The sequence below is a fragment of the Henckelia pumila genome, chromosome 4, assembly GCF_033568475.1.
Source record: "Henckelia pumila isolate YLH828 chromosome 4, ASM3356847v2, whole genome shotgun sequence".
Classification (NCBI taxonomy): Eukaryota; Viridiplantae; Streptophyta; class Magnoliopsida; order Lamiales; family Gesneriaceae; genus Henckelia; species Henckelia pumila.
In genome coordinates, this window is record NC_133123.1 from 92,146,357 (window position 1) to 92,167,838 (window position 21,482).

At 34.2% G+C, this 21,482-nt stretch overlaps 2 protein-coding genes across 2 annotated transcripts; one reads left to right on the forward strand and one right to left on the reverse strand.

Moving 5' to 3' along the window:
* Positions 1–13,084: 13,084 nt before the first annotated feature.
* On the forward strand, positions 13,085–18,585 carry LOC140894784 (uncharacterized). Its single transcript, XM_073303408.1, has 13 exons — positions 13,085–13,975; positions 14,393–14,807; positions 14,882–15,554; positions 15,849–15,889; positions 16,275–16,343; positions 16,508–16,608; positions 16,780–16,858; positions 17,046–17,144; positions 17,218–17,286; positions 17,390–17,439; positions 17,538–17,619; positions 17,755–17,849; positions 17,976–18,585. The coding sequence occupies exons 1-13, from the start codon at positions 13,530–13,532 to the stop codon at positions 18,091–18,093; spliced, it is 2,337 nt and encodes a 778-aa protein (XP_073159509.1). The 5' UTR covers positions 13,085–13,529; the 3' UTR covers positions 18,094–18,585.
* Positions 18,586–19,081: 496 nt separating this feature from the next.
* LOC140865737 (uncharacterized) lies at positions 19,082–21,199 on the reverse strand. Its single transcript, XM_073270480.1, has 4 exons — positions 20,943–21,199; positions 20,787–20,842; positions 19,499–19,565; positions 19,082–19,399 (listed from the first exon to the last, which is right to left on the reverse strand). Exons 1-4 carry the CDS (start codon positions 21,069–21,071, stop codon positions 19,319–19,321), a joined length of 333 nt encoding a protein of 110 aa, XP_073126581.1. The 5' UTR covers positions 21,072–21,199; the 3' UTR covers positions 19,082–19,318.
* Between the last annotated feature and the right edge of the window lie 283 nt (positions 21,200–21,482).

Sequence of the window (21,482 nt, forward strand, 5' to 3'; positions counted from 1 at the left end):
GGAGAGGATTGATACGCTATTCTACCGTATAGCACTACTACCTGTGCACTGTATTCCACGTATCGATGTTGCGGAAGTATATCTCAGATCCATCTCACATACTAGACTAAGAACCTCTGCATTTGACACCAGAATTGTCGTTCGAGGAACGACTAGTGCAGATCTTAGCACGTGAGGAGTGGAAGTTTAGGACGCGAGTTCTTCCCATTGTCAAGGTCCGATGGCTGAATCATTCAGAAGTGGCTACTTGGGAGGCCGATGCTGATATGCGGACACGTTATCCTGAGACTTTCAGTTTGTATTTCAATTTCGAGGACGAAATTCCATTTAAGGGGGGGGGGGGGGGGAGAATTGTAACGCCCCGAAAATTTATTAACGAAATAATTGGCAATTAAAATAATTATTGAGTGGATAAAATAATTATTATTGTCAAATGAGTTATAGAGTGTATTCATAAAATACACTTGACAATTAGTCAATGAGTTTGACTATTTTTGGATATCTGGAATATTGGAATTTTGAAATAATTATTGAGATATTGAAATAAAAATAATTATTTATGCCAGAAAAATTAATTTGGAAAAAAAAAATTACGAGTCCAATTGACTGGTCAAAGTTAATAATTATTGATGTTGGGTGTGTGTATCAGAAAAACATCAGATTAGAGACTAATTTTACCAGTTGAGTATCAAATAAATTAGTCCGAGACCCGAAAATATTGGATTACTATAAATAGAAAAACAAGCATGGAACATCATAAAGGAAAACACAGATTATAGATTTTTCCCAAATTTTCCCCAATTTTTGGATTCACTGTAGCAGTCCCACGTTTGTCATCGCCGACCGTTCACCGGAGAACCGATCAAAGATCCGATAGGTCCCTTTGTAGCCAACATCAAGAAGAAGATATTGGTGTAAAGAAATCAACGATCGGACGTTTGGATTGTCGGGAAATCGAGTTAGAACAGACGGGTTCTGCACAGAATTCGGTTTCACTATAGCAGTCCAAGTTTTTTATTTTTCCGGCCATTCACCGTAGCTCCGATCAAAGATCCGAACGGTCAGATAGTAGGCAAGATCAAGACTAATCTATTGGTATAAATAAATCAAAAATCCAACGGTTGGAATGCCAGGAAATCGACGACGAACAAACAAGTTTGGTGAAGTTACTATTCATCATCTTCTTCGCTGAGATTTCGCGATTTCGAGCTTGTTTTTGTTGGTTTTAGAGCTATTAAACAATTTTATGAGGTTTTTAGAACAATCACCGAGACTAGGATTGTATTTTGGTGTAAAAATAACACAGATCGGAGCATTTTGGGGTCGCCGGAACCGGACTGAAATTTTAAGATCCCGGCCGCGTCGGAGCTCCGTTCCGGTCGTGGCTTAGATGGTTGGAATTGTCTCGTCAAGCTCTACAAATCTGGAAAATTTCATAATTTTTGGACAAAGTTTCTCCGTCGCCGTCATCGCCGCCGTCTTCTTCGGCGAGCCACCGGATTTTGACATGTTAACTATTTTTTATCATCTCGACGTGATAGATCCAAATATCCAAGTTTTGAGTCGAGATTCAAAGCCGTGAAGCGGTGAGAACGCAATAAAGTTTGCGAATATTTTTGGTCAAAGTTTGACCAAAGTTGACTAAGGTTGACTTTTGACCATTATGTGATTTTTCGCAGATCGAAAGTTAATTGAGGATATTAAGAGGCATAAATCAGCAGTTAGGGATTTGAGCTTTCCAGAATTGAAAGGTTATGAGATTCCCGAGTCACGATCTACGAAACCGGTTAAGTTTTCGTGCGTTAGAAACGCAAAAGCATGTTTCTATCCATTCTTGCTCACCATTTAAATCATATGTACAAGGTTTTATGCATTAAAGGTATATTGGAGTGCATGTTATGTAGTTTAGAACAAACTCATGAAAACATGCATATGACTTAAGTTATGATGTATTTCTGCCATGTACTCATTCAAGCCTGCTGATCCATGGGTTTGAGTTTGAGTTAGGGTCCTTATTGGTCGGGTTATTTTTATTCCGGGTTCGAGTAATTTAATGAGTGTTTAAGTGATTAACTATTGGATCGTGGGCTTGGTTAGCTTTAATGTATAATTGGGCTAAGTTATGATTCGGGTCAGATTAAAAGTTTATGGGCTAAATTAAGTTATTAACAAGCTAGCTTAAGTTGATGAATCAATTTTTAAATTAATGAGTCAGTTTAAATTGATAACGGGCTATTCTAGCAATTTATGGGCTTAAGTTAAGGGGGTCAGCAGCTCGAACATGTCTATGGAAATAAATGATCCGTAAATATATATTTAATTCGTGCATGTATTTTTTTTAGATATATATATATATATATATATATATATATATATATATATATATATATTTATATAAGTATGAATTTTATGAAAAATAACTAAATATATATTTACGGGCAATTTTTCATAAAATAAAGAAATAATGATAAATTTTAAGTACATGCATACATGAAATATTTTTATGATATGTTTATGATTGAGAATTGAGCATGAAAAATATTTTTATGAAAATTGAATTGATGTGGCGGCACAGAAGTGGTTTACCACCGGCACAGAGGTAGTTCTACTACTGGCATAGAGGTGGTTTTACAACTGGCACAGAGGTAGTTTACTACCGGCATAGAGGTGATTATTCACTGCCACGTACGTTGGTTCTTTTAAACTGATCAGTCGGCACAGTTATTAGTCACATTCATGGATATGACCATACTCAGTTTTTATGATTATGACATGCTCAATTATGCTATGTATGATTAGTTATGATGTATGTATGACTGATGATGACATATTTTCTTATGATGCATTATTTTAAGATCATGCACGTATATGATATATTCACGATATTTTGTACGATATATGCTTGCATGTAGTTTCATATTTGTTATTACTGGATAGAGCATGTTTAGCCTCTAGACTCACTAGATTTAGATGGTGCAGGTGATTATGAGTATGATGATGAGGAGGAGGTCCCTACTGGCAATGAAGGTGTATGAGTATCCAGTGCAGCTAGTACACCCGTGACCGATGCTCAGTTTATGTTCAGTGGTTTTTGAGATTTAAAGCAGTTATTTCCGCACATGTTTTAATATTTTCTCTTTTCACAGTTTATTGGTTTTGAAATGTTTTGTGTATGCATGAGTTTTGCGTATGCATGGATTTATGAGAGTATATTATTTAAGTTTTTATGTTACGAATCTTGCATGCAAGGATTTAAAAAAAAAATTAGTAGCAGTTCGGGTCTTTTCACGAACATTTCATATTGCATGCATCATGTCTCCATGTTTACCCGTACTAGCGTATTGGGCTTTAGAGCTCACGTCCAGTATTTTCTATTTTATGGACACCCCAGTCTACGGGGCAATTGCAGGTGCAGGTACTGCGTCCAGAGACTTGGAATAGTCAGTGATCAGAAAGAGACATCAGGATTAGCTGTAGGGTTTATTGTTGTTAAGATTTATTCGATTTAATTGTATTTATCGAATTTGTTTAACCGATTATATTTCGCCGGTCCAGTATTTATTTGGGTTTCCGTAGCATATCTTTGATTATGTTAAATTGCATGCTTAATTAAACCTTAATATCTGATTAGTAGTGGATCCGAGTTGGGTCGCTACAGTTCGAGTCACTACAAGCATGGACTTTACAAAATATTATATGATATTGCACAACTAGGTATATGATCATGGACCAATGGATGTGTTCTAATTACTACCACGATTGCATGAATCTCATCACCCAAAAGAAAAGAATGCCATGTTTTTTATGCGGTATTCATGTCTTATGCATGTTACAAGATTTTATCATGTATAAGTTATTTCATATGTATCATTGTTGAGTCTTTAGACCCACTATGCTTGAATGGTGTAGGTGAGAAAGATGCAGCAAAAGATTATGATATTGGACAAGACACGGAGTAACCGAGGAGGCAAGGAGTTTCCAGGGACTGTTATGTACCGCTTTTAGTAAAGATTTTATGCTTTCCAAAAAACTTTCTTATTATTGGTGTTCGATGTGGGTTTTTATACATTGTAGTTCTTTTTGTTCCTTTTGGGTTAGCACATGAATAGTTTGCAACACTAGATGTTTTGATTTGCAAGCTGGCACATACTTCTTTTACAAATTTATTAAAATTATTTTCCAAAATTTTTTTATTTTTCTCATTTTTATGAGCATGTAAGTTTGTGACGTCGTGAAGGACTTTACAAAGGTAGTCTGACTCATAGATTGAACACATAAAACTGGATAAGTAGGAAAAGAAAGAAGAGGCTAACCGAAAAGGTAAATGACACAATTTGTTTTTGGATACTCAGAGATTTGAACAACTCCTACGTTACCCATTCTTCCTTGTGGGAAGGATTTTTATTTACTAGAAGATAGGTAATTACAGCACCTTACAACGACCTAGTTCAATAGGACTTAACAATGCCTAACTGAAACTCTTAGTATACTTCACTTTACAACTAATTGAGAAGTTCACTAACTGTTGAGATTTGAGTATTTCTAAACTTGAATTCTTTCTCCTTCTCTCTCACCCTTCACGATGCCTTCTCCCCTCTCCCGTACCCTTTTCGAAATCTGCACCATCATAAGCAATGAGACTCTCGTTAGTAGTCCGTTTGTAGGGCTAACCCGTACCCGAGGTCAGGAATAATCCATACTGACAACGAAAAGCAAATTCCTTCAAAATTTTGAAACCACCGTTCAAGAATATAGATATGTTGATATAAAAATCTACATGTGATTTGTATATATTGTTTATTGTGTGGAAATTTTGTGAGATTTTGAAGAGAGTGATGTAAAACTGTGAAACGTGAATCGTTCTTGAGATTTTCTGTGAACGAATCCTTTTCGAGTTTTGAATATTTTTCATAGTTTTAATCATCCTTTTTAATGTGTGAGTGAGTATGTTTGAATAGGGAGCGAGGACTGAAAAATACCAAAAAATTGCATACCCTTTCCCCTTACGCCGCTTCCTGGCATCGCGGGCAGCAGCAATGGTGAAGGGGTGTATAGACGTCCCAGCGCCGAGAAAGACAAAAAAATTTAATTTTCCCATTATCTTTGTATATTATTATTTATCGATCAATATTATATATTTTTATAATTATTTTTGTGGTTTCGATATAACTTATAATCCTATCGGTTTTTTTTTTTAAATAAAACTTGTTAATATAAGGGCAACTTGTAGATAACTCCCTAAATCAAACATAACTTTCAATTTACTCCCTATATTTGTCTTTCCGAAAATGCTCTTGTCGTTATTTTAATCATTATTATTTCTTGAATTATCAAATGTGGAATCGGATTCAAAATCTGATTCACTTGATTCATCAAGATAATAAATATTTTCATCGTCGGATGAAAATTCAATTGTTTCTACGGGATAGAATCCAATAGTATATATTTCTTCAAGAAGTTTAATTTTATTTTTCTTTTTGTTTTGTTTTGGACATTCATTCGCATAATGTCCTTCTTCATTGCACAACCAACATGTGCAATTCTTTCCTTTACCCTTTGGGCAAGGTGGTTTTTTGTTATCAAATTTTTTATAAAATTTTCTTTTATAAGGTTTTCTGAAGAAATTCTTTTTAAATTTCTTTTCTTATAGGGAATAATTTCTTATTAAAAGATTTATAAGGTTTATTAAATTTATTCTGTTTCTGTCGTTTTAAATATTTGTGTGACATGTTTGTTTTGCAACCGTATTCTTTTACTGTGAATTCCATTTTGTCACAACAAAGTTTATTGTTTTGTTTGTAGGATTTAGAGATTCTTTTATTTAGTGTTACTTCATGACATTTCTTTGTTATTATGTCTTTGATGAATTTAATAGCTCCTCCTAAAGTTTTAGCATAAGGACTAGTTAAGAATTCATCTTTACTGTGTATATGTATATTAGGTATCTTATTAAAGATACTTAGTTTATAATGTTCCTTTTTATCAGCATCTATTAATTGATAATAGTTTGTTTCATAATCACAAATAAATTCTTCTAAGTAACATAAATTGCATAATTTAATATTATCTAATATAAAGATTGCTCTATTTTGTTCTAAATAGTTCGATTAGTAATTCCTTGTGGTAGATTAGTAATTACTAGGTTTTCAGCCCAAGTTCTTACTGCTCCTACCAGTGTCATTTTTATCATCCCATGAGTTAAAACTTGAATATTCTCACTTTTGTCTAATAATGGTGTTAATTGAATTTGTACTGATAGTTCATTTGCCCAATGATCTATCTTTGATTTTCTTTCTTTGGCTGTTGAACAACCTAAATCTAAGATATTTTGTTTCACAAATCCTGATGTTTTTTATTCTCTAAGAATATCTCTAACATCTTTATAAGATCCAGAGTATTGGTCTCTGTTATATTTAAATTCTTCATCATCTCTTCCACCACTACCTTCTACATTCGTTCGTAGATTTAATCGTGGTCTAGAATCATCTTCAGATTCTGATTCTGAAATATCCATATCTCTGTATTGTTCTGAGTCTTGATGTGAATGATATAATTCTTCTGTATTTACTCCTATTTGTTCAAAATCAGATGAGTCGGTTTCACTAAACATCTCCATACTTATGTTTGTCATAACTAAGGGGATTTCTATACCATGATTCAATTTTGAATGATGGTTCTTCTTCCATTTTTCTTTTTCCTTTATCTATTGAAAGAACTTCCTTAAGATAGTTTAATATTTCATTACTATGTCTTTTTTGTTCAATTATTAATCTAGTCGTTGCTAAATCAATATATTCTTTGAAATTCTTCTCTAATTCTTGTATTGATAGATTGATCTTATTAATATTATTTTCTAAATCTCCTAGATCTTTTTCTAATTTTATTAAGGACGTTATTGCGATGAGGTTGACTCATTAACAATAGCTTGTTTAATTTTAAGAATATTTTGATTCATGGTTCCAATCTTATCAAGAATATCTTCATCATTTCTAGCAAATGATAATGATCTTCTTGGTACAGACTGTTTTGTGATTTGGAGGTCATCTGAACTCCATCTTTTATAGGGATTTATTTCTTCAATAAATGTTTTTCGAGGGTGTTCAATTCTTGTAATATTTTCAAACATTCTTTCAACAGAAATAGTTGGTTTTGTTGAAATTATTCATGTTTGAGAATTATTACTTATTGCTAAACCGACAACATAGTTTATATTGATCGGATGGTTTCCTGTTAACATAAGATTATTTCTATAAAAGTAATAATCTAATGTTAAAACGTCATTTATGTTTTTATCAAAAAGAGATATATTGTATTGTGGATAAATACAAAATTTTATCTTTTTGTAACATAATTTCCTTCAATTTTTCCAAGGATAGAATCCTCGAAATTACGTATTCTTTTGTCACGAACTGTTATCTCAATTGGTGTATCTATTCCTTCTCGGTAGTGAGCTGATATTATTATTTCAATTCCTCCGATATGAACATATTTCAGTTCAGATCGTTCTTTTTCACTGGCTTTTGCCATGATGGTATTAATATCTTGAGTTGTTAATAACTTCAGAGTATTAGACCTTGATTCGTTATTTATTTTACAAGATCGTTCTTTTGTACGAATCGAATAATAAATTAAATTTTTTTTGGGATTAATAAAATTTGAAATCTTAATTAGTATTCCTGGTTGGTCTATTAGATTTGTTTTTGAATTAGAAAACCCTGTTTTCTGTATTTCAGCAAACTTGCTTTGATGGTTTTCTTCAGATTCATCGACCGGGTTGTTTTGATTTGGAATTGCTACTTCTATCATTTTAACAGATGATAGAACTTCTTAATTTTCTTAAGGCTATTAAAAGCCCTTTTGTTGAATCTATCTGTTCTAATAAATTCTGAAAATCTTCGAAACTATCAATTGAAGATTGACAATTTTTAAGATGTTTCAAATTGTTTTCACAATTTTCTATATCAAAATTTATATTTTGAGAATATAAATTAAAGATATTCATTTTTGTATTTTCATACATTTTCCATTTAGTAAAAATTGTTACTTTGCGGAATTCTTCAAATTCTTATGAATTTTCTTATTCATGGATTTACAGATCTGATTCATGGATTTACAGATCTGATTCATTTATAACAGATAAATGTTTTCATATTAGTTTGGTTCCATTCATGGGTTATTAATACAAATTTTAGTTGATAAATTGATTCAAATATGGTTAAATCAGAAGTATTTAAACGATATTCACGAAATGTATCATATTCATGATCATCTTCTATTTCGAACCAGTTTTTTTATTATTAATCTTCCATTTCTTATAAAGGATGATGACATGATTAATGTATTTTGACTATTTCTTTGAATTAAGGGCTGCAGGAGGTTTAGGAAGGTTACCTTGTTTGAATGAATCTTGGTTTTGAGCAGAGGCCAAATCCTTGCTTTTCCTTAACGATCACTTGATCAACTGGTACTTGCTCTATGGATCTCCAGGTTTACTCTTAACCATGAATATTCAATGATTGGTTTCCAACCTTATCCTCCTTACGCCCTGCTTGTTTAGTTATTAGCCATAAGACTTATTTTGTTTCTGATTTTATGTTTCTTAATTTCTGATAGTTTTCATACGTCTTGTATGAACCAGATTGTAAGAAACTTTAAGAAGAGAGAGATACTCAAACTTCACTTCTCTTTTATAGCACAAAACATCTTCTTTTATAGGCGTGGAGAAACACATACATAATTAAAAATAAAAGAAAAGAGGGGGACCACCCGACACTACATAATGGAAACAGCTCATTTTACATCTGAGTGGATGCCTTTAGCATGTGGTGTGGTCCACGATTTCATTTGTTTTTACATTGTGTCACTCTCTGAATCACTGGTGCATTCGGACCATTTCTTTATTGGTTTGTCTTCTTTGACAGCTGGTTTGTCCTCTTTGACATCTGCTTCTTCTGTCTGAATGGGTTGGCAATGTCCACATTTGTGAGTGGAAATCATTGTTCTTAGTCTTTGACATAACATTTGTTGGGTTTCTCGGGTCATGTCAACTCTTGCTTCATAGATTGGAGCTTCGAATTGAGCTAACATGGCTTGTTCTTTCTTTTGGATTGTCTCCTTGTGTCCAGTGGTTAATAAAATTTTACTGGTTGCAAAATTTATTTTAACCTTTGAGTTTCCATCAATCTTTCCTGTCTTTGAGATCATATCAATCAATGTCTTTATTCTTATCTCAGGAAGTGTTGAGATATCCATTACTGGTTTCTTTTCATTTGATCCTTCGAATAAGAACTTGTCTTTTTGTTTTCGACATTGAATATATACCATTGGTTGATAGAATTTGTTATCATCCCAATCTGGAAGGGTTGAGTGAATACTCAATGTTAATATTGGATCGTCCTTAAAGACTGCTTTCTTGAACTGGATGATACTATTTCTCAACTGATATGGAAATAGTTCTATTTCTTGATTGTTAGGACTGACTTCCAATCCACTTAATAATCCATTTGAAAAGAATTTTGCGACTTCATGCGCTGGAGCACCTTGCAGTGTTCTTGCTCTTGATATGCTCTGTGTGTCACAAGTTTGTAGCCAAGATTCTGCAGATGGTTTGGCTATTCTCAAATAGTTTAGTGTTTCAAAGAATTCAGTCTTGAGTTTTTCTGAAAAATTTGTTTTTTCAAAAATTGGTTTTTGTGGTCGCAGATTGACCATTTTTCTTTCTTTTTTTTTCAAGGGCACTTTTAAACGTCCTTTCTTCTTTTTTATTTTTCTCGGTGCTGGCTGTGTCCACTGGTTCTTTTTTCTTTTCTTTTTCTTTGTCAGTGTTGGCTGTGACCACTGACTGTTTCTCTTTTATCTCCATTATTTTGTCAAATGGAGTTGCCATTTTGATTGGTGTTCTTGGTGAGGATGATGATGATGAAGTTATCATCTTCTCTTCTGTCCTTTGAATTTTTCTACTCAAATTCCTTTCTTTTAGTTGAAGAATTTGAATTTCTTCCTGCAATTCAATCAATTGTTCCTTTAATTGACTTAGTTGCTCCATCTTGATTATACTCTGCACAAGAAAACATATTTATATATATAATGGTTAGTAAAATAACTCTTTTCGTGAGTAATTCAGATAGTTTTATTATGCGTATCATTGCATTTATAAATTCTTTTGCAAGAATTGAATCAATCTTAAATTGATTATTTTACTCAAAGAGTAATTTATGTTTCTGAATATAAATCTCATTTCATTAATTTATATTCTCCATGCTTTCTGAGGCATGTTCGGATAACTCAAAGTCATAAAATAATTCATGTTTCTGAATATAAATCTCATTTCATCAATTTATATTCCCCATGCTTTCTAAGGCATGTTCGGATGACTCACAGTCATTTTCTGGATCACTTAGGATCTCCTTTGTTATTTCGTTACTACGGATAGTATAGTTTGGATGAAGTTCTCTGGTTAATGCGTCGGGTAATGAATTATCCGTTCCTTTGACATGTTGGATCTCGAACTGATAATGGTTCAATTCTAATTGCCATCTAATTAGCCTTGCTGCATTTCTCCCTGCATTTCTTGATATTTTCCTTGTTTTGAAATATGTTAAATTCATATGATCTGTTCTTACTAAAAACGGTTTAGAAATAAGATAAATTTCATAAGTTCTAATTGTGAATATTAAAGCTAATAATTCTTTTTCATTCGAATGATAATTTAATTGTGCACCTTGAAAAGTTCCTGATGTATAGTTGCATAATTCTTCATTATTTCTAGTTGCTGTTTTAGTAAGTTCTTCTAAATTTCTTTCTCCAGTATAAGCTTTTAAACATGCTCCCCAGTATTCATCTGAAGCATCTGTTTCAATTATTATTATATCTTTATTTGAAGAAAAATATAATTCAGGAAGATTACTAATTATTTTCTTTTTAATAGTGTCTATGTAATTAGTATCTTCTTTCGACCATTTCCACTTATAGTCCTGTTTAAGTTTTACCTGAAGAGGTTTTCTGATTTCTGCAAATTTCTTAATGTAATTTCCAGAATAAGTTAATAATCCTAAAAATCTTCTTAATTGATCTTTATCCTTGATTTCACTAGGAAAATCATGAATTTTCTTAAGTATATGCGGTTGTAAACAATGTTTTTCATCTTCTATTTGTAATCCTAAATAATTTATTTTTGTTTTGAATAATTGTGCTTTCTTTTCAGAAAGTATAATTCCATCTTTATGACAAATATCTAAAACTGTCATGAGATCTTTATAATGTTGATCTAGTGTTTTTGAATAAATTAATATGTCATCTATATAAACACAACAAAAATCTATATATGATTTAAAAGATTCATCCATATATCTTTGAAAGATACCTGGTGCTTGTTTAAGTCCGAAAGGTAATACAGTCCATTGATACTGTCCTTTTGGACAACTGAATGCTGTAAGTAATTGTGTTTGTGGTTCTAGTTGAATTTGCCAGAATCCTGATTTACAATCTAAACTGGAAAAATATTTCATTTTTCCTATATAAGATAGTAAATCATTCTTATTTGGGATATAATATCCATCCATAATTGTTGCTTTATTCATCTTTCGATAATCAATTACCATTCTTTTCTTATCAGTATCTTTCTTACTGACATAAAAGGCTGCTGAAGAGTGTGGACTTTTACTAGGGATGATTATCTTAAGTTTTAATAATTCTTGAACTTCTTTTTCAAATATTTTTACATCATCCATGTTACATCTTCTTGGTGCTTCACGGATTGTGATATTAGGGTCTTTGAGTTTTATTGAAGCAATGAATTGTTTTCTTTTCTTAATTTTGTCCTGAGGATTTTCAGAACATATATCATGAAATTTCCTCATGATTTCTTTTTCAAGATTAATCATTAAAATATTTTCTATTTTTAGTTCTATTGGATTTGTATTTCGTTTATGAAAATTCTTTGTAAATCCTTCATTTCCTACGCGAAATGCTGTTCGTATTTTGGGAATGTAAATCATTGATGATCCTTTGTTTAAAGTTATGTGATCTTCAAATTGTGTAAAGGAAAGATATTCTCTTAAAAAGTTATTTCCTATTATAATGTCCATTCCTGATTCTATTTGATATATAATGGGTATTACAAATTTTGTTTCTTCTATTTCTATTTTTAATTTTTCTGCTACTGTATTAAGCATGATTATTGATTCATCTCCTATTCGAACTTTTAATCCTTTATCATATTTCTTCCAATAATGATTTGGAAGTATATGCTTGCTTCCTAAACACATACTTGCTCCTGTATCAACATAAACATGTATATGATATGGTTTATGTTTTTTGATTTTAATTTGAATTTTTATATATATACTATTTGGATTAGTTTTGTTTTTATTATCCATTCTCTCATTTTTTATTTTTTTTTAAGAGATAAGGGTAAAATTGGTATTTAGAAACAAAAATTTCTCTTTCCAAAGAGTTGAAAGTAAGTTTTATTTATGTAAGGATTTATAAATAAGTTATAAAGTGGTTTAGGGAGTGATTGACAATTAACCTTTAATATAACCATATTCTTTGATATTTGAATATAATAACCCCTTTTTTGTTTTAAATAATTAAAAAAGGAAAAAAAGGAAAAAAAAAAAAAACCACTTTTCAATAAAATTAATAATTCAGCGTTTGCTCTCAAGAAGGGAAAGAAATATATTTAGATCATTGTCCAATAAATGAGTCTAATAAAACAATAATGCTGCCTCACGCGCGAGAACTCATCGTGTCTCTCACAGCTACGACAAACAATAATTTTAATATTTTATGAAAGAGAGTTGATATTTACACTCTAATTTTTTTTATTTGTATTTCATTTGTAAATAAATTTTCACTCCACTTTACACATTAAATGAAATGTAAATAACACAAAATTAAAGTATAAATATCAATTCCCTTTATGAAAATGGATTGGCGTCCATTAGCACGTCCACATCACGCGTTGCGATTGAGATGTGCTTTGTGTATGACGGTGAACCACCCCTACGCCAGAGCTAAAAAAAGTAGACATTTTATTTATCTTCAGAAAAAAGAAATGGCAGGCATGTTAAAGAGATCTAAGGGTGGAAGGATAGGAAAACGCCAAAAGAGTTGTTTTCTTAGCTCAAAGTCACATTTTTATTGTTAAAATATAAATTAAATTTTGATTGATTAGAGATGAGTACATAATAATTATTTCAGATAAATAAAAATCCAAAGAAAAGTACCTATTTTCGAGGAGGGGAAAGAGGATTAGTCATCTTGGTCTAAGATCCATGTGAAAGTAAAATTCTTGTAGATTGCGGAATCCAGTCTGATATTGGGTCACCATTGGTTCGTTTTTCACGGTTTCAAGATTCGAACTTTAAAGGGTTTGGAGAAATCTTGTTACTCCGGCTGTGTAGCTTTGAGATTTGAGTTTTGAAGGGTTTTTCCGCCTTGGAGGATTATTGTGATCGGGATGATTTTTCCGCGTTTTTTCGGTTGAATTATTTGATTCCCAGAGCAAGTCAAGGATTTTGTTGGGGATGGAGAATAGTGCGACGCAGTCAGCAGCTCAGGCGGTGCCGCCAGCTGAGGAGCTACTGAAGAAGATCCAAGAATTAGAATTGGGGCATGCCCACTTGAAGCAAGAGATGTCTAAGCTCATCACTTCATCTGCAGCTGAAATTATGGCCGCTGGTTATCGTCAAAAGCACAGGGCGCAATCGGTTTCCCCCCAGCGAACCCCTCGGCGGAGGGCGGGTGGCGGAGATGGGAGTCTAATGGCTGCGTGGAAAAAGGGTTCAGCATCTTTTCGTCATGCGTCCCCGCTGCAGAGGGAGAATAAGGAAGCATGGAGCGGTGGAGGCGGTTGTGGTGGTGGTGGTGGTCCAGCGGCCGTTAAGTTCACAGATAAGCAGTACTTGAATATATTGCAGTCAATGGGGCAGTCAGTGCATATATTTGATCTGAATTGCCGGATAATTTACTGGTTAGTTGGGGAAACTGAACTACACTTTCTACTTTCGGACAGTTATTGCTTTCTAGTTTTGGACAAGTATTGACTTTGGTGCCCATTTTCATATTTGAGGGAATTGATTAGTTTTGGATTCAATTTAAATCATGTTGAATGTGTTGTGGAACTGTGTTGGTAATGCATTTCATTTTCTATAGTTGCGGATGTTTATTCTTTTGTGTGTGTGTGTGTGTGCCTTTGTGTGTTAATGTAGGCTCCTATTTGTAAATGTGAATCCACATCATATATCGAAAAAATAGAGATTGAAAAACTCAATGGATTCTTATTCCATTTTTGTTGATGTTGAAAAGTTTGATATTATTTGGACATAAAATTGAAATCATTGATTACTTTTCAATTTCATTCGAATACGGTTCTCTCTACAATTTGCAGGAATAGAAGTGCTGAAAACCTCTTCGGATATTCAGCCTTGGAGGCTTTGGAACAGGATGCCATTGAGCTATTAACTGATCCTAAAGATTTTTCTGTTGCTAACAACATTGTCCGTCGAGTTATGATGGGAGAGAGTTGGACGGGTCAGTTTGCTGTTAGAACGAAGAGAGGAGATAGATTTTTAGTTGTGGCAACTAATACTCCTTTCTATGATGATGATGGTACCTTGATTGGGATCATATGTGTATCAAGTGATTCCAAACCTTTTCAAGAAACAAAGGCCACAACATCAGGGCAAAGACACTTGGATACGGATTCAAGTTTTGGCAGGCCTAGAAGCATTGCTTCAGCAGCGCTTGGGCTTGATCCTCAGCAACCTCTACAAGTGGCAATTGCCTCCAAAATATCAAATTTGGTGGGCTACCTAATTTAATACCTTGCATCAATATTTTAAATGTAGCAAATTGCTAACTTCATCTCTTAAAATAGGCTTCCAAAGTGAGCAACAAGGTTAAGTCGAAAATGAAGAATGCAGAGAACAATTCGGATCATGAAAGTGGTGGCTTCGATAGTCATCACAGCGATCATGGAGTCTCAGATGCAAATGTGTATGACCATAGAGAGGATGCGGCATCAAGTGGAGCTAGTACACCTAGAGAAGATGCACATTTTTCTCCATTTGGCGTGTTTTCTGGTGTTAGTCAGGAGGAACATTCTCCAAATAAACCATCTCGTGATTCTGGTGATGAGAGTGACGGGAAACCAAAGATTTCGAGGATGCTTACCTCAAAGGCAGAGGCTTGGATAGGTAAGACAGCTTTGGCGTGGCCATGGAAAGGACATGAACATGATGGAACAGAATCAAAGTCATCCCTTTTTAACTGGCCATGGTTAAACAATGATCAAGTACATGAGTTGGGGCAGCCAAAGAGTGCTGTTTCCCCATCAAAATCAGAAACTCAGATTATGGAAACCAATCGGATGTCTAATAATGAGGCTTATGGATCTTGGTCCTCTTCAGCCAATGTTAACAGCACTAGCAGCGCAAGCAGTTGTGGAAGTATCAGCAGCGGTGCTGTAAATAAAGTGGATATGGATTCTGACAGCTTGGATTATGAAATCTTGTGGGAGGACTTAACTCTTGGAGAACAAATCGGGCAAGGTCGGTGGATTTTATTTTATTTTTATTGTGTCAACCATTGTTCTTAAAGCATCATTTTTTTTCTTCTGTGTATGCTCTAGGAACCTGTGATTTTAAGCTGACTTAAATGAAGTTTGGAGTGCTTGAAATTTCACTTGTAAATTTTTGCTGCTTTTTATCTGCAACGTATTGCTTATCCATATACTGATATTCCTGAGTTGGGATTTTTCTGATGTTTACTATAGATCAATTGTTTCCTCTTTTGGAATAATAATTTTTGAAGCCCCTTACATCTTCTTTAATTTGTTTTGGCAGGTTCTTGTGGAACTGTATATCATGCTCTGTGGTATGGATCAGTATGTTCTTCATCCCTTCTTTAGAAATATCTTCTCTAGCCCCAAAATATTTACAATTAAAGCATCGCCAATGCCTGTATTATATCACATGAAGTGAAGTTTTATTATTTTGATTAAACCAAAATTTTCTCAAATACTTGGAATGGTATCTTCATCCGTTAGATTCATCATTTATTTGCAGTCCAGAGAACCTCTCTACTGCAGTTTTGACTTGAGTCATCACCTCTGCTACTTTTGAGCTATCGTGAATTAGTTTCTTTTTTTACCTTTCAAACTAGAAAAGCTTTTGAGCGTGTATGTTAAGGATGCACTTTTTCTGAACTTCTTTCCTTGCTGTACTTGTAAATCCCATCTCTCATGATAGACCGAAATATACATCGTGCAGGATGTCGCTGTCAAGGTATTCTCCAGACAAGAATATTCGGATGATTTGATATTTTCCTTCAGACAGGAGGTAGGCATATGATTATAATAGGTGTCGGTCTACAATTTGTGGTATTTATTTTATATGCCTACTCATGTATCCAAATCCCAAGAGATGTAAAAAATGTAAGCCTGAAAAATGGATATTACCAGGTGGATATGAGTCATTTTAAGATTTTTCGTTTGTTTTTGAAGGTTTCTCTTATGAAAAGACTCCGTCATCCAAATATTCTGCTCTTTATGGGTGCAGTCACTTCACCTCAACGGCTTTGCATTGTCACAGAGTTTCTTCCACGGTATGCTTTCTGCATGTATCTCACTCTATCACTTCATCATATTCCTTCCCTCCCAATTACTACATTGGTTCTTGCTATCAACCTTCCGACTATACGGTTTAACGACACCTTCCTTTACTAATCGATAAGCACTTTAGAACTGATTTTATTTACATGCTTGATTTAATCTAGGGGGAGTCTGTTCCGTTTACTGCAGAGGAATGTGACAAAACTGGACTGGAGACGGCGTATTTTCATGGCTTTGGATATAGTAAGTGCTGATCGTTGGTCTCTTGGTTTGTTATATCTTTTGCACCAGACCCTTTCTATATTATTATGCATGGTTTGTGGCTCGACTGCCAGTGAATCTTAGAATTTCAACATTTCTCAGTGATTTAGAAACTTGAGAGATATGATGCTTTCATCATTATCATTGTGGATTGTTAATCTTTTTGCAGGCGCGTGGTATGAATTATCTTAATCATTGCAATCCACCTATTATTCATCGTGATTTGAAGTCGTCCAACCTTCTTGTCGATAAAAACTGGACTGTCAAGGTCAGTCTAGAGCCACTCTTCTCATGCATTTTCAAACCTTTCAATGACTTGACGTGAATGTGTGTTTGAACAGGTTGGTGACTTTGGTTTATCACGTCTTAAGCATGAAACCTATTTGACAACAAAAACCGGCAAAGGAACGGTATTTGTCTGGCACTTATGGCTCTTTCTGTTATGTTATTACATTTCAAATTGCTTCGCGATCCTGAATGCATAAAGTTGACAAACTACTTTTGGAAATGCAGCCTCAGTGGATGGCTCCCGAAGTTCTTCGTAACGAACCTTCGGATGAGAAGTAAGGCTAAGTGGATACTGTTACCGAATATGTTTCTTTCCTGAATTACAATCACGAAAATCTTCGTTTCTGAACATGTTGCTTCTTGTTATGATCAGGGCCGATGTATACAGCTACGGGGTTATTCTATGGGAACTTGTCACACAAAAGATCCCTTGGGAGAATCTCAATGCGATGCAGGTACTGTTTGTTCTGGGAAATTTATTTAAACGTCAGATTGTGGAATAGACTTTTTTGTGCTGCTTGCTTGAAGTGGTCAAATGTTCTTTGGTTGGTATCTTTTGACACAGGCTAAGTTCATAGTGATTCTTGCAGGTAATTGGGGCTGTTGGCTTCATGAATCAACGGTTAGAGATACCGACGGATGTCGATCCTCAGTGGGCGTCCATTATCGAGTCCTGTTGGCATAGGTACGATTTTTATATTCTTTAAAATTTGATGCTCTCCTAGGATTTTTATAGTCCTCTACATCAATTTATCTCTTTGTTCCATAAATGTTTCTAACAAACGGGCTACCATTCTGGCGGTGTACTCAGTGAACCACAACGCCGCCCCTCGTTCCAAGAATTAATGGAGAAGCTGAGACAAGTGCAGAGACAATACACGATTCAGTTTCGAGTTGCGTCGGTAGATCCCACCCAAAAAGAGCTGTAGACCGGAGTGCAACCCCGAGGTCAATTGTTTTTTGTGAGGTCCATGGCTGTATTTGGCTATATGATTACAGCCAGAGCTCATTTGCTGATTGTGCACATCCACAAGTATACAGATATGCCATTTTGTCTTGTGGACATAATGAAATGCATCTTTTTACGCACCAATTGTATTGATATTACGTGAGCGTTTGAACGTGTGACTTTCTAGTCATTTTGAGTATGTGGCTGGTGCTATAGGTTATGTTATAGTTTCTAGGATTAGGGGTGCAAACGAACCGAATCGAGTCGAATAATGGTAAAATTTTAAGGTTCGAATTCGGTTCGATAAGAGTATATTCGAGTTCGAGCTCGATTCGAAGTTCAATAATTTCAAATATTTTGGCCCGAGTTCGGCTCGAAATATTCGAACCTATTCGTGAACTATTCGAATATTATGGTTCAAAAGTTCGAAATGTATATATATTTTTATATAATTATATTAATTAAATATTAAGGCTCGCGAACTATCGAACAGAGTAATTTCGGCTCGAGCTCGACTCGAAAAAAAGTTCGAACATGTTCGAATTTGGCTCGAGTTCGATAAGCTCGAATACGAATCAAATATTTATCGAGCGAGCTCGTAAGATTCACGAACAAGTTTGGTTCGTTGCAACCTTAGTTTGGATATCCAAAGAAGAACATTTATCGTTATACGTGAGATCCACTTCATCGCACATTTTCTGATTTACTGTAATAACCATTTCTTATAGTTTTGCAATTCCTCATGGCCAAGTTTAGAATTTTCAAGGAAGGATGACAACGATGAAGCTCGCCCGAGCATGCAGCTTTTGTCCAAAAGAAAAAGCGACATTATTTGATGAACACAAAACACAAAAAAATTATTTGCAAGTGCTATACGTGTATAACAAATTAGGACCAATTTTAAAAAGTAAAATTGCTTATTCACATAAAAATGTATGACATACTTTCATCGATACCACCAATAAACGTATTATTAATTATCCATACTTCTTTTGGGGGGCCTTAATACGGACACCAGCCGTACCAAGTCATTTATCACTGGAAAACTAACTAATCATTAATCACGGACACCCTTAAGAGGACAAGGATGCGCGTAAATACATGCTGTAACACTGCATGGAATGCAGAAAGCCAATTTTGGTACGAAGAACAACACATTTCAAAGATTTTCAAAAAACTTGTGTTATATTTCAGAAGGCAAGTTCTCAATAAAGCAAGGATCTAATGGCAGCAACAGCATCGCCTTTATGCTCCCGCAGTGTTCTTTCAGATACCTTCTTGTCCAGCTGTTCCCAGGATTGTAGAGAAAATTTCAAATTCTTATATACTTGAAACATGCATTCAAATTTGAATGAAGTGATGAATAAGATAAATCAAACAGTGACCTCTAGTTCGTTTGCAATGATATCAACATCAGCAGGATTGATCTTAACAGCTGCCAAATCTTTCTCCCTATCATAAAACCAAACACGATTTACACGGCCACGCGACCAATATTCAACATGAAATCAAGGATCAGAATTTGAAGCTTAGGATGGAAAAGAAAAAAACTAAATTATTCAACCTTTGCTAACTTTCAACCTTGTGTTGACCCAAATAGAGCAACTATTTCGACTACTCCATGTTTCTGCCAACCCAAACCCATATTGAAAATAACAAGCATTTTCAACATCATAGGAAAAAAATACCAAATCGACAAATTGAGACTAAATTCCCAACTCAACTTGGTCAATAAAGAGCACAAGTATCAAGATAAGTATATTTGTTTCACTTTTGATCTTTACAATACATCTGAAAACAACGATATTTCTCGTCAAATAGCACCTACAGGATTGAAATCGGGCCAGATTTTTTTATCCTCTTCAGTTAACAATCATTGTAATTTTATAATCCCGCGTTTAAGTCCATGAGAAATGAATTTTTCAAAAAAAGAAAAAAAGAAAACGACACCACTCCAAAGATTACTTGAATACAAGTATACAACCAGATGAACCATACTGTCTATCATTGTTTCAAGGACTAAAGAAGTACCATCTCAGTGCACCCCAGTCTTCCAGGGGTTTTAACCAAATATTATAGATTTTAGAATTGTTTAACAAAACACGGTCGGAACTAACCCAAATATATATTTTTAAAAATGATCTTGAATTTCCGGTTACTCTTGTGTTGTCGACTGAATAGCCAACAACACAAGGCTTTATCCTTTTCCAAGCAAGATCAGGCTGCCCTCTACGCAGGTCAGCCCACATAACCGTCACAACAAAGGACTGCCTAATAAGATTGAAGAGCTCTCAACCCTAAAGGCTCGCCTTTTGCATTTGTACTCCCTTGAGTAACAAATAGATCTCGGCATCACTTACCAAGAGTTACAAATACACAATAAAAATTAAAAACTAATTCGTGATCCAAAATATATTTGTATCTTTCTATAGAAATTTTAAAGCATGCAGAACTTTCAAAGTTTTACATGCCTAAGCATTATCTTCTGCACGTTCATTCGTCACTCGAATTTCGACCAAGGTTCTCCACTAACATAGTACATTTCGATTTTAATCACAAAGAACCAGCATTTATTGAAATTGTTTACTCACCAGATGGCAATATTCAAATCTCACATCAAGAAAAGAGGACCAATATAAAAGGAAAAACGAAAAAGGAAAACTCGTAAGGGACCTCAATCTAGCTGCTTGTAAGTCAGCTTCTTTTGATGCATAGATTGAAGCCATTGCCTGAAACCAAAAACCCACAAAAAATCAAAATGATACCAAAAAACCCATAACATAATACGATCAATCCAATTCATAAATGAGCTTAACGGAGAGAATTGACCTCCTGGACACGGGTGGAATCTAGCTGGCGATCCTCCACTCGATCGGTGAGTTTGTCGAAGGCTTTGCTCTGCTGCTGCATGTCTTTCGAGTCCACCACCATCTCAACGCCTTCATCCCCTCCTTCCATTTTCCCTCCAATTTACCTTTTTCCTTTCGCCTTTTTGCTTGGATTGGATTCTCAAGAAGAGTGTTTGCTGGCACCGATTCAGTCGTGAAACTGATGATGATAACAGATAACCGTGCCCTAAGGGTCTTTTCATGCTTTGGGCTTATAAATTGGGCTTTGATATGATTTTTTTCACAGACTTTTCAATTTTGTGATTTTCTCTTTCCACTTCCATAGTTTGCATAATTTTTATAATTGCAGAGATTTAAAGATTTTTTTAAAAAAATAAATAGATTTATGTATAATTGATAGATTTATATTAATTTTTGTAAAATTTCACAGAATAGCAAATAATTTTCATAAAATTTTTTGGATTTAATTTGAAGGATTTTTATAGACATAGATAATATTTTTTTTTTATAGATTTCAATG